Source organism: Dipodomys merriami, unplaced genomic scaffold, assembly GCF_024711535.1.
Source record: "Dipodomys merriami isolate MVZ:Mamm:240054 unplaced genomic scaffold, mDipMer1.0.p SCAF_22, whole genome shotgun sequence".
Taxonomy (NCBI): domain Eukaryota; kingdom Metazoa; phylum Chordata; class Mammalia; order Rodentia; family Heteromyidae; genus Dipodomys; species Dipodomys merriami.
In genome coordinates this window covers 20,402,910-20,416,911 of record NW_027203604.1, presented here as the reverse complement: position 1 = coordinate 20,416,911, position 14,002 = coordinate 20,402,910, and the positions used below count along the sequence as shown (strand labels likewise).

General features: G+C 49.3%; 1 protein-coding gene across 1 annotated transcript in view; it reads right to left on the bottom strand.

The window, feature by feature from the left end:
• Hip1 (huntingtin interacting protein 1) overlaps positions 1 to 13,744 on the bottom strand; it is a 99,452-nt gene extending 85,708 nt beyond the window's left edge. The window contains exon 1 of the mRNA XM_070033659.1: positions 13,562 to 13,744. Coding sequence (XP_069889760.1) covers positions 13,562 to 13,681 — 120 coding nt within the window. The 5' untranslated portion in view covers positions 13,682 to 13,744. The remainder of the gene's footprint in view (positions 1 to 13,561) is intronic.
• Positions 13,745 to 14,002: the final 258 nt, after the last annotated feature.

Genomic DNA, 14,002 nt, shown 5'->3' with positions numbered 1-14,002 from the left:
AAGCACTGTGCCTGGGATAGGGCATACAGGCTACAAAGAAGAGGTAGCCCCTGAGAAACTCCCAGCTCCATGCAGGGCAGGAGCCACCTAAGCCAAAGATACTGTCACAGCACAGAAATTCAGGCTCCAAAACAGGCAACTTGGGGGGTGCATGCATGTAATCCTAGCTACTCAGGAGGCATAGCCAGAAAGATCTAAGTCGGAGGCCAACCTGGGCAAAGGAAAAACAAAAGTGCTGGAAGGAGGGGATCTGGCTGGGTCAGGGCCAGGTACAGCAGGCTCAAGCCTGTAATCCTACTTGGAAAGTAGAGAACAGGGATTACAATTCCAGACCCAGACCAGACAACAAGAAGTCTATGAGACTCATCTCAAACAATACTGGGCACAGTGGCATGCACCTGTTACCCCAGCAACATAGGGAAGTACATATAGGAGGATCACAAATGGCCCAATTATAAACCCAGACTCTACCTCAAAAATAACCAATGCAAGCCAGGTGCCGGTGGCTCATGCCTATAATCCTTACCTACTCAGGAGGCTGAAATCTGAGGATTACAGTTCAAAGCCAGCCAAGGGCAGGAAAGTCCGTGAAATTCTCATCTCCAATTAACCACCTGAAAAACCAGAGTGGTGCTGTGGCTCAAGTGGTAGAGAGCTTGCCTTGGGCTAAAGTCAAGAACAGCACCCAGGCCCAGAGTTCAAGCCCCATGACCGACAAAAAAAAAAAAAAGCAAACAAGTTAGAGGTGTGACTCAAATGGTAGAGTACCTGCCTTGCAAGTAAGAAGCCTTGAGTTCAATCCCCACTATGGGGGTGCGGGGGGAATCCACAATTTCGAGCACCAACATGATGCCACTGAGGAAATTCTACACTTGGCCTCATGTGACAGGTCAGTCAAAATGCCAGGGACAGGAAAAATATCTCCTAAAATCACCTTCCAGCTGTGTGGAGATGTGTGGATGCATTCAGGTGTAGATTCAGTGTGTCACCCAGGTACAGCATCATGGACACCCACATTTCCTCTGATGCCAGTGCACACTGGTTATTGTATACACAGGGAAGTTCCCAGAGTTAGGTTTGAGGTAGGCTCAGGCGCAGGAGAAGAGTGTGTGGAGGACAAAGTAGGAAATAAAGTTCAGCAACACTTGGCCCTGGCAGGGCGCAAGGAGGAAGGGCTGGGTGGGCGTGGGGTGCTCAGGGGCCAGTGAGGGTGGGATGCCGGGTGTTCATTGGGATGTGATGGGTGGGTATCCCGTTGGTGCGGGTACCATGGGGAGGAGCTTAGGTTCAGTTTAGGTCATGCAGAATTTTTTCTTTTTTGAGGTGCTGGGAATGGAACCCATCAAGCACCTGCCTAGTAAGTCAACCAATGAAAACCTCAGTCACTGGTTTCCTCAAACAAGGTCTTTTTATGGAGCCCATACCAGCCTGCAACTAGAAATTCTCCTGACTCAGCTTCCCCAGGCAGGGATCCCAATACTCAGCTGAGATCCAGTCTCTTAGGACAGGAGCTCCTTTCATGGCTCTAATTATGCCAGTTTAGGTCCACACTCAGGGTTATTAGTTCAATATGATTTCAGGGCCAGAACTGGAACCAAAATGGCTGTCTGTCATTTAGTTCTGTATTCAAAATATTTTAGCCTTTGTTGTTCAAATAAGGCTAACTGTTTTAGCCTTATGAAAGGGCAAACAGAGAGGAAACCAAAATTAAACAGATGACTGTGCGCCAGTGACTCATGCCTCTAATCCTGGCTACTCAGGAGGCTGAGATCTGAGGATCATGATTCAGAGCTAACTCTAGTGGGACAGTCTGGGACTCTTATCCTCAATTACCTAAAAGCTGGGAGCAGAGCTGTCGTTCAAGTGGAAAAATGCCAACTTTGTGCACAAAAGCTCAAGGACAGCACCTAGCCCAAAGTTCAAGCCATAAGACATATTGAAATATATTCATATTTCAATATGTTCATATGTACATCAATGTATGTGAATACAGTTATATATAAATACATACTATGTTACAGATCTCCTATGTGTAATGAAAGTTATACATAGAAACGTATTATATTTGGGGGTTCTTGGGAGAGAACCCAGGACCCTGCATATGCTAAGCACCTGCTCTACCACTGAGCTCCAGCCCTGACATAATTTTTTTCAAACACCTACCACTGCCAAACCAGGAGAGGTGGCGGCCTGGGCAGACCTGCCTTTCTGGGAGAATCAACCTTGGCTCAGGAGAACCCACAGCACCTGGGATGGAGACAGAGGAGGGAAGGAGGGTGGGGGCCTTAGGAGAGAGATGAGGGAAACCGGCTGGATAGGGCCTGGGCAGTCCCTGGCAGCCATGCTCTATGGTGGGCCTCAAAGCACCGCTGTGAGAAAGCCAGGGTTCCTGCATAGTCCCTGACACCATCACCAAGCTTCCAGCTGCTCACACGGCCCGGAGAGCTTTGTGGCTAGAGTACAAGGCAAGCCTACCATTGTGAGCTGCACGACTTTTCGCCACCTGTTGTTTTGGATTTGACAGACGCCCTGAGCCTTTGCTGGCGGAAAGCCCTGTGCTGGGCACACTACCGATGGGCAGGAAACTTGGGGTACAGGGGAAGCTCTGCCTGCCACTAAGGAAAGCAGACAGAAGATACAGAGGAATGGAAGCCAAAGGTAACATGCTAAGTAGGGGCAATGGTAGGTCACTGCTTCCCACCATCTGGAGCATCCCTGCATCAGAGTGAGGTCCCAATGGGGGCCCTGCTGAGGCCCCAAAGGAGTAGAGAACTCTTTTTCTTTTTCTTTTCTTTTTCTGGCCAGAGACTGAGACTCAAACTCAGTACCTGATGCTTTCACTCATTGGCTAGCACTCTCCTAACTGAACCATGTCCCCAACCCTTGTTTGCTTTTGAACTTACGCATTTTGAAATATAAATACAGAAAACTGCATAGGGAAAAAATGCATAGTCAAAATCCACCATCCTGGCTAATAAAGAGTACAAAAACAAAAACAAAAACAAAACTGCATCCAGAGTATGGAAGAAGACTTAAAAGAAAAAAAAAATCGTCAGGCAACCTCAGAGAAAAACAATCCGAGGAACAAGCAGCACCTTAATAACACAATGGAAACATATCACGTGACAGGACAATAAAAACAAAACAACGAGCCCATGAGTGCCAAGCACTTCCAGGGACACAGAGCAGGGCACTGTCAATACACCACTGCACAATGTGCAATCACATGGAAGCCATCTGGGGGCACCCCTGTGCCAAGCGTGTGCAAAGCCAGTCCGCTGCTCGCTAACCAGCGATAGGCCAAATACATGAGCCAGCGAAGTGCTCATACCAGTGATCCCCAACTATTCATGAGGCTGAGGTTGGGAGGATTTTAGTTCTAGGCCAGCTGGGACAAAAAGTCCACAAGACCTCATCTCAACCAATAGCTGGGTTGTAGTGATTGGTGTATACTATACCTGTTATATCAATTCTACAGGAGGCTGAGAACTATCAGAAAGATCGAGGTTCCACTTAAAGTGGCCATGAGACTCCATCTCAACAGAAAAAGCTGAGCATCATAGTGCATGCCTATCATCCCACATACGTGAGATTTCTAAGTAGGAGGATGACAGTCCAAAACACTCTAGGCAATAGACAGGAACACACACCTGAAAAACAACAAAAGCAGAAAGGGCTGGGAACATGGCTCAACGGATAGAGTGCTTGTCCAAGAGGCCCAGAGATCAAAACCTAGGGTCTCACCAACTTTATCTGAGCTAGCCTCAAAGGTACAATTCTTCAATCTTTGTCTGCCATGTAGCTGGAATTACACCTGTGCTATACCATGCCCAGCTGCTTCTTCTGTGTTGAGATGGGGTCTCACCATGTTGCCCCGGCTAGCCTGAGGCTGCTGGGCTCAAAGGATTCTCTCACCTCAGCCTCCAGGCAGTTGGGATTAGACAGACAGCACCATGCTTGGCTAAATACAGATCCCGCAATGGCTGTGTATTACCAAAAATATCTCTTCTTCTGGGAGGAATTTTAAATAGCCAAGTCAAGTGGGGGGAAAAAATCTCTGTACCTTTTCTAAGAAGTTACCAGTTGTAGACCAAGATTCAGCTTTAAAGAAAGCAGGCCACGGGCTGGGAAGGTGGCTCAGTGGTAGAGTGCTTGCCTTGCATGCATGAGGCCCTGGGTTCGATTCCTCAGCACCACATAAGCAAAAAGAAAAAAGCCGGAAGTGGCACTGTGGCTCAAGTGGTAGAGCACTAGCCTTGCGCTGAAGAGCTGAGGGACAGCACCCAGGCCCAGAGTTCAAGCCCCACAAACGGATCCCCCCCCCCAAAAAAAAAAAAAGAGAAAGAAAGAAAGAAAGCAGGCCATGTGGGATCAGTCAGACCAGGTTCCGGGCTCAGTCCCCCTTCCCCAGCACCATGAGTGTATCACTTCACCTCTCTAAGTCTCAATGTCAACAACTGAAAACTGACCACAATTGATTGCAAAGGCTTTTTTACCCTACAGTGTTGGCTGGTGTGAGTCTGGAGCAGCCAGGGCCAGTGGCTCACCTGCCACCTGAGCGGATGAGATCTGAGGGTTGTGGTTTGAAGTCAGCTTGGGAAGTGGGGGGAGGGAGGGGGTCTACAAGATTCTATCTCCAAATAACCAGCAAAAAGACCAAGACTGGAGACGTGGCTCAAGTGGTAGAGCCCCGGCCATTAAAAAAAAAAAAAGCTGGGCTGGGAAGGTGGCTCAGTGATAGGCAAGGCAAGCGCTTGCCTTGCATGCCTGAGGCCTTGGGTTCAATTCCTCAGCACCACATAAGCAAAAAAAAAAGCTGGAAGTGGCGCTGTGGCTCAAGTGGTAGAGCACTAGCCTTGAGCTGAGGAGCTGAGGGACAGCGCCCAGGCCCAGAGTTCAGACCCCACGACTGGACCAAAAAAAAAAAAAAAAAAAAAAAAAGCTGAGCAACAGTGGAAAGCCCTGAGTTCAAGCTCCATTACGGGCATTTAAAAAAAAAATAATTTTTAAAAACTGGGCTCTGGGCCTGGAAGGTGGCTCAGCAGTAGAGTGCTTGCCTTGCATGCATAAGGCCCTGGGTTTGAATCCTTAGCACCACATAAGCAGAAAAAGCTAGAAGTGGCGCTGTGGCTCAAGTGGTAGAGTGCTAGCCTTGAGCTGAAGAGCTGAGGGACATCGCCCAGGCCCAGAGTTCAAGCTCCACGACCAACAAAACGAACAAACAAACAAAAAAACTCAAAACAACAACAACAACAAAAAAGAAACCTGGGCTTCTGGATAATGCAGAATGGCTTCCTGAGCCGCCATTCGACACTCTCCTCCACTGTGTGACCCTCAGGCATCTCAAATCCCAGCCCCTCACCTCCCAAGTCCAGGCTGTGCTGCCCAAGGCTGGGGACATGGCTTCTCCCTGCCTGCCCAGGAGGGAAACGGAAGCAGACTGCACCCTGCCAGGAGGTGGGGAAGGCAAGCTCCATGGCAAGGTGGGCACTGCTCCAGACCATCAGCCCCTCTGGCCACAGCAGCAGACTGGCCATCACAGCAGCAGGCAGGCTGTGTCCCACCACACCCAGGTCTATGCCACACTGAACCCTGAGAGAGTGGGATGAGCAAGTCTGATGGATGGTATAGGCCTCATCAGTGCCTTGCAGATGGGCTGAGGCAGCAAGACAGGGTGATACCTCATCCCTGCTCCCTGTTCCTCCTGACCAGGGAACATGAAAGTCCTTGTTTCAAGAGATCAATCAAGTGCTGGCCATTTCATCTGGAAGTCAGCTTTCAGGAATTTATAAGCTAAAACACTGGAGAGCTGGAAGGACCTTCGGGAAGCTTTTCCAGTCTCTCATTTTGAAAAGGGAAATTCAGTAGCATAACCAGACTTTCTTACTCTCTGGGGAGAGTTCTCAGCTTACAGGCTGACTTTCCCTAATCCAAAATACTTGGAATCACAAATGGTTCAGATTTGGGACATTTCCCTAGATTTTGGGAGTATCTGGAAATGCTGAGAAGCTGGGACTTAGATTTAGACACAAAAGGAAGTGAAGTTCTATTTTTTATGTGCCTTTTGCATATAGTCTGAAGGTGATTTTATATAGCATGTTTTAGTAATCTGTAGCATAAAATAATTTCATGGTATTATGGTTTATGAATGACATGTCTGCCCCCCAAAAGGCTCACTGAAGACGTGGTCCCCTGCTGGTGGATCAAATCACTGGGAAGTGACTAGATCACTTTGACCTGATGAACAGGTAGATCTATGGATAGATGATGATGCAATCTGATGACGCAATTAGGAGATGATAGAAGCTAGAAGGGGCAGCATGTGATTGCAGGAAGTAGGCATGTCTTGAGGCCTAACCTTGTTCCTGCCTGTCTGTCCGTCTGTCTGTCTGTCTGTCTCTGTCTCTCTGTTTCTGTCTCTATCTCTCTCCGCTTCCTGGACACCACAAAGTGCTTGACTTCACTCCTCCAGGCCCTTCGGACATTGTGTTCTACCTCACCATGGCAACAAGGGAGCCAGCTGACCTGAACCAAAACCTCCAAAACTGTCGGCCAAATAAATCCTCCTTCTGAAGTTGTTTATGTCAGGTATCTTTGGTCAAAGCAAGGGCAAGTCTGATTAACACGTGGGTGGCATCATGTAGATGCTCACAGCGTGTTGTATTTGGATTTTGGATTCTCAGAATGGGGATGCTTGACCTTTACTTTGTGCCTTGCCCCATTGTCACTCCCTGCCGCAAATCCCCACTATGGTGTACTGCCAGTCAGCCACAGCCAGGCATCAAAGACACCAGCCTGTCTTTCTCTCCCTGTCCTGTGTTCCCACCCTAATCACAGAAGTGCACGTGAGCCAAAGCCATGTTTCAGAATGCTCATGAAGAGGCAGGTTTAGGGGTTCACACATGAGTGGTGAAGGGCAACTGAAACCTGGACAGCCGGCATCACAGAGCAATCAGCAGACTGTGGCTGTGTAGACAGAGAAAGGGAAAGCTGCCGTGGGAGTATGAAGATGGCTGAGAGAAGTGGTCACATAGGCTGGTATGTGGGGAGACATAGGGAGCTGGCATCACAGAGGTGCGAAGAGAAACCATCGAAACCACTGTTCAGGTCAGTGATGAGAGGAAGGAGGAAGAGGTAAATCAAAAGTAGGAGAGGTCTGTTCCTTGTGGACCTCAACTCTCAGAGGACAGAGGAAGAACAAAGAGAATAGCAATAGAAAGCCAGGCCCTAGGACCAGTTGTCCTGAATTTGGGGTCCCAGCTCTACTACTTCCTTAAGAATTCCTTCTCCATGAAACAGAAATTATAGGCTGAGAATCTCTAAACCAAAAGCCCAAATCTGAAGATACAGTCCTCCCTACCCCCAACTGAGGACTGAACTCAAAGCCTTGTGACCACCTGAGCCATACCTCCAGTCTCTTTTGTGTGTTTGTTTGTTTTGTAGGGGTGTTGTATTTTGGTTTTTTGGATTTTCCAGATAGGGTCTCAAGACACAATCTTCCTATCTTACCTCCTGCTAAGTGGGGTTATGGACAGGCACCACTATCATATCTGAAAATTTTTTTAGGATGTCCAACATGACATCACAGTGAAAAATTCCACATCTGACCTTCAGGGATGGGTCACAATGAAAATGCAGAGACACTGTAAAATCATTCATACCCTTGCCTGTGATCACAATAATGGAGGGGGACCCTGAGACAAAAGGATCAGAATTTGAGGCTTGGACATGTTATACTGAAATTCTTTTGTACAACTATTTGAAGACAATGAGAAGAAAACTTAGAAAAAGCATTCTAGATCAGCCTGGGTTGTCTGATGAGACCCTGTCTCAAAAAAAAAAAAAATCTGGTTGTGGTCACCATTGAAGAGGAAGGAGAAGAGGAAAAGAGGAAGAGGAAGAGGAGGAGGAGGAGTGATAGACAAGAGGATCAAGAATTCAAGACCATCCTAGATAAAAAATAAATACATTGGGACTAGATATGTGGCTCAGTAGTAGAGTGCTTGCCTAGCGTGCAAAGCCCTGGGTTCCATTCCTCAGTACCACATAAACAGAAAACGCTGGAGGTGGCACTGTGGCTCAAGTGATAGAATGCTAGCCTTGAGCAAAAGCAGCTCACGGACAGTGCCCAGGCCCTGAGTTCAAGCCCCAGCACTGGCAAAAAAGAATCAGAAAATTAGAAAATAAGAAAATAATTAGAAAATAAGAAAATAAGTAAATAAATAATAACAACACTTAACAAATGACTTAGAGCCTACAAGTTTAAGGTAGATGAGACAAACAAGTGGGCATTTTGTTTTGTTTTGGAGGTATGGTGTGTGCATACACACATATGCTTAGGGCTTCAAGCTTAACTCTTTTGCTCATGGTTGATGCCCTACAACTTGAGTCAAGCCTCTACTTTGGACTTTCTGCTGGTTCATTGGAGATAAAGAGTCTCACAAACTTTTCTTCCTAGGGATGGCTTTGAACAGTGATCCTCAGATCTCAGCCTCCTGAGTGGCTAGGATTATAGGTGTGAGCCACTGGTGCCTAGCAACAAATAAAACTTTGTATTTCACAATAAGAAGGCCAAAACAGCCCAGTGAAGAGTACCCGATTCCACCATTACCAGCTAACTACAGAATTGCTATTTCTCTTTTTTTTCCTCCCAGAAAGTTAAGTTTCTCATTCCTCTACTGGTAACTGTTCTCCTGGGAGACTAGGGTTAGGATGTATCTAGGGACAAGGAGGTAGGAAGCTGGTGTATTTGGGATCTGTACTGCATGATTGTGTACTCCTGTTAAATTTCTCTGTGAAGAGAAAATCACTAAATCTATCTAGTACTGAAAAAAAAAAATTGTGTTTCGGCTTCAGTCCCTTTCCCCAACAGATGTCATTACATATGTGCAAATATTCTGGGGGAAAAAAAAAAATCAAGTCAGCCAGGCACTGACCAGAACACCAGAACCACTGTACAGGCTCACAGGGGTAGAGTGCTAGCCTTGAGCAAATGAGTCAAGGACAGTGCCCAGGTCCTGAGTTCAAGCCACACAACCAACAACAAAAATATGTATCAAGTCAAAAACCCCTCTGACCTTCACAAAGGGCATAGTCCACGTGTTTAATTCAGACACACTACAGGGGTGGGAAGGCTGGCTCATGCAAGGCCTAGGTACACTGTTAGTCAAGTTGGCCACTGTGACTATTAGCAATGGGAAGAAAACCAGAAGAGGACCAGAGAGTAGTCTGAAGAAAGCTCACAGCTTTATCCCCATCTTTTCTACCATTTAAGAGAACAAAGAAGAGTCATAGCACCATTTGTTCTGTTGCATCTTGTTTTTTGAGACAGGGTCTCCCTATGGAGCTGGCTTTAAATTCATCATCCTCCTGCTTATGCCTCCCAAGGGATTACAAGCATGAGCTACCATACCCAGCTCTGTGTGTGTGTGTGTGTGTGTGTGTGTGTGTGTGTGTGTGTTGCTGGAGATTGTGTGTGTGTGTGTGTGTGTGTGTGTGTTGCTGGAGATTGAACCCAAGGCCTTGCACAGGCAAGTGTTCTACCACTGCACTCTACCATCTGGCTTTGGGTAATGACAGTGCTGGAAGTCTTCCGACCACAAAGGAGACCCACCTGGGTGAGCCCACCCCCCCACAGCTCCTCAGGGACTCATCTCTTGATCACCTCTGGGTACTACTCTCTAGGGTACATGCTCCCTAAATGGATGTTAAAAGAACAAAAGAGGGGCTGGGAATTTAGCCCAGCGGAAGGGCGCCCGCCCAGCACACGCAAGGCCCTGGGTTCAGTCCTCAGCCCTGGAAAAAAAAAAAAAAAAGAACAAATGAGGGGCTCATAGCTTAGTGGTAGAACGCTTGCCTAGCATGCATGAACCTTGGGTTCAGTACCTCAGTATCACATTAACAGAAAAAGCCAGAAGTGGCATTGTGGCTCAAGTGGTAGAGTGCCAGCCTTGAATAAAAGAGCTCAGGGACAGTGCCCAGGCCCTGAGTTCAAGCCCCAAGATTGGCAAAAAAAAAAAAAATGAAAGGAAGGTAGGAAGGAAAGAAGGGAGGGAGGGAGGGACAGAGAGAGAGGGAGTGAAGGAAGGAAAGGAAGGGAGGGAAGAATGGGAAGGGAGGGAAGGAAAGGAAGGAAGGAAGAAGGAAGGAAAAATAGGGAAAATCACTTTCCGGTTAAGTAAATACAGTCGTCAGGACAGTTGGCTTGTCTGCAATGAGCACCCTCCAGGATAATTCCAGAATTGTTCTCTTGGCCAATAGAAGTGAAAACGACCTGACACTTGGGGGATGGTCTGATGTCCTGGCTCTGAACCTCCATGCTTTTGGGGGGGAGAGGGACACTGGGGACTGAATTCAGGAGCCTCTTTTCTATACTTGAGCCATTCCCCCAGCTCTTCTGTACTTTTCAGTTTGTTCCTTTTGCCCAAGTCATCCTAACCTGGACCCTCCCACCCGAATCCTCCACCTCTGCCTCCCTAGTAGCTAAGATTACAGGCATGTGCCACCACATCCAGCCCAAATCTCCACCCTTTGGCTCAGTACTGGGAGGAGCGGAGGCAAACTGCCAGACTCCTGAGTCACAAGGCCCTGTCCACAGAATGAGGCGCACACCTAACCACCCTGTACACCCAGCTGAAATCCTTCATTACACTTGCAACAGCTTCCCAGACAAGGCATTATTACAGCTGCTTTGGGAAGGCAAGACGATACCTTCATTTCCCAGGCACTGGGCAGGTACTTAGGACCCAAGTGGGAAAATGGGTAGGTAGGCAGGTGTGGGAGGGGGACTGACCTACACTGAGCTGTGGCTGGGCCATTAGATGGGCCAGTGGTCCCCACTCTGGTAGAAACAAATGGACAGATGATGTCTGAGAGCAGTGTCAATAGAACTGAGGATGGAAGGCCTCCCAGAAGAGGCTGGAAGCAAGGAGAGGCAGACGGAAGACAGGCAAAGCCACCAGAGCCCATTGATGGGGGCAGGGCTCCCCACTGAGCATGGGCAGGACAAGGAAAGACAAGAAGGGGACTGGGAACCACTAGGGAAAAATAGCAAGTTGTTAGGTCCTGGTAAGCACGCACCCCATATTCTCCCACTCCCACAGCCGGTTCAATACATAGCCCAGGCTGGCCTGGAAGTACACTACTACACTACACTACACTATACTACACTACACTACACCATACTATACAAGCCCCACCTTAAAACCTAAATGTGTGGACTGGGAAGGTGGCTCAGCGGTAGAAAGCTTGCCTTGCATGCATGAGGCCCTGGGTTTGATTCCTCAGCACAATATAAGCAGTAAAAACCAGAAGTGGCACTGTGGCTCAAGTGGTAGAGTGCTAGCCTTGAGCTGAAGAGCTTAGGGATAGCATCCATGCCCAGAGTTCAGGCCCCTCAACTGAAAAAAAAAAGAAAATACCTAAATGTGCCAGGCACCAGTAACTCATGCCTATAATACAAGCTACTCAGGAGGCTCTGAAATCTGAAGATCACAGTTCAAAGCCAGCCCCGGAAGGAAAGTCTGTGAGACTCTTACCTCCAATTAACCACCAGAAAACTGGAAATGGCGCTGTGGCTCAAGTGGTAGAGAGTTCACCTTGAGCTGAAGAGCTTAGGGACAGCACCCAGGACCTGAGTTCAAGCCCCACAATTGAACAACAACAAAAAAGTTTCAACAGAAACATTATTTTCCTGGTCCAATCTACATCACTTTCACACACACACACACACACACACACACACACACACACACACACACACACACACACACACACACACACACACACACACACACACACACACACACACACACACACACACACACACACACACACACACACAAAAGTACTCAACTAAATCTGGCTAATGACAATTGTTCCACAGAATGTAACATTCCAGAAAACACTGACCTGCATGCACTCTCCTTGTTGGTGTGTCCTGGACAGCCAAGGGGACATGCCAGTCATGGTTGGTAATTTTCCCAAACCTAATTTCTATCATCATAATGGGTCAAATTCTTAAGCATAGTTCTTTATTGCTCCAGTTTTTACTGATCTGAGCCTCTAGAAGGAATTGATTGTTCTAAAATAACATCTATTTGTTTTCCTCTTCCAGCAGAGAGAGGCATAGGGTTTTCCGGGAGGAAACCACTCCGCGTGACAAGTGACAAGGCAGGAACTCTGAAGGCCATCATGCAACTTCCTTAGGTTGGGGGATATTCTGCTGTCAGAGAATCAGCCCTAATCCAGGATGGATCCTGGGAGGCAGAGTGAACTTTTCTCCCTCAGCCTCCCAGAGTAGGGCAACCTTAGTCCTCACCCGCCAGACACACAAGTGGGAAGGGTCAGAAGGTACAGGAAGAAGAGGTCCAATGGTTAAAAAGCTTTATTCTCTAAACGAGGTGCCTGTGCCTCACACTGTAATCCTAGCTACTCAAGAGGCTGAGATCTGAGGATCATGAGCTTCAAAACAAGCCTAGGCAGAAAAGTCCGTGAGGCTATTAGCCAGCAAAAAGCTGAAAGCAGAGATGTGGCTCAAGTGGTAGAGCTCCAGCCTTGAGTGCAAAAGCTAAGTAAGAGCATGAGACCCTGAGTTCAAGTTCAATACCAACACACACACACACACACACACACAGAGGTTTATTCTCTGGAAGGTTCCATTTATAGAACACTCAAAGCCCTCCCTATCTACCATTTCTATCTTTTCTACTGGCACAGCACAACTGGGGACTAGCCCTTGGCAGTGGAGGCCAGTCTAGATCTTCAAAGTGAAGAGTGGAGAATAAATCAGCTCCTCCAACTTTGGCCCAGGGATGAAAAGAGGGATTGGACTCTTTCGAAATGGATTTTCCTATACAAATGAGCTGATAAATAGCATAAACGTGTCAGCTTCAGGCCGTCCACCACTGATACACCCAAAATCAGAGCTCCAGAGGTAAAAATGGCTTGTGGCTTTGTGTTGATATCACTGAGGAATTTTGGCCCCCAGCCCTGGACACGCCAGACCCGGGCGGTATGCCTATGAGCTGTCAGGCACAGGGGGGAGGCGGGAGTAGACCCAAACCTCCAGTCCAGGGCTCTGGGTATCAGTGGGATGCAGGCTACCAGGCGAGGCGCCCCTCTTCCAGCCCCCCGGTTCATTTTGCAACCTCGGCCTCATGGTTCATTTCCTACATTCCTTCCTATGGCTCCCAGGACCCCTGGGCCCGGCCGGAGGGCCGACATCTGGGGCTGGCAGGAGCTGAGCCCGGGGCACCCAGGAAGGGGAGGGGGCAGCCAGAGGCGACCCTGAGCAAGACGGCCCCTGAGGCCGGCGCCCCGACTTGCGAAGCCAAGCGGCTCCGAAGAGCTTCGGCGTCCAGGCCCCGCTCGCCGGCCGCTCCCGGTGCCTCCCCCGGGCTTCCCTGGGGACCCCGGGAGCCCGCGCCGCGCCGCCGCCCCCCAGCGCCGGGCCACCCGAGCCCCTGGGCCGCGCTGGCCGGACCCGCAAGACCCCGCTCCACAGCCGCCCAGACCTGCGCGCCGTCCAGTGCCCGCGATGCCCGAGGTCCACAGTCCTCACCTGAGTCCGCTCGAAGCTCTCGCGCTCCGCCGCCTCCAGCCCGGAGCCGACCCCACGCCGGCTCAACACCTTGGGCAGCGGGTTGGGAACCTGCTTCATGGAGCTGGCCATCCGGTCCATGTTGCTTCACCAAGCCGAGTCAGGGGGCCTCGGCCGCCCCGGGATCCCCGCGGCGCCGCCTGCCCCGCCCTGCCCGCGGGGATCCGGCGCTAACGGGACGGATCCCGCCTCCTATTGGCTGGGAGCGCCGTCTATCGCCAGGATGCCCCGCCCCCAACTGGAGACTTCCCCGCCCCCTCCGGAGTGTGTCTGCTCTCCCCGCCGGGCTGGCCCTGAAGACCACACTCGCGCTGTGACTGGCCAGGAGTTCTGTCCATCACGATGCCGGGGGCGGGAAGGGGCGTGACATGGCAGGCTGCCCTGATCTGCCCCCAGTGGTTT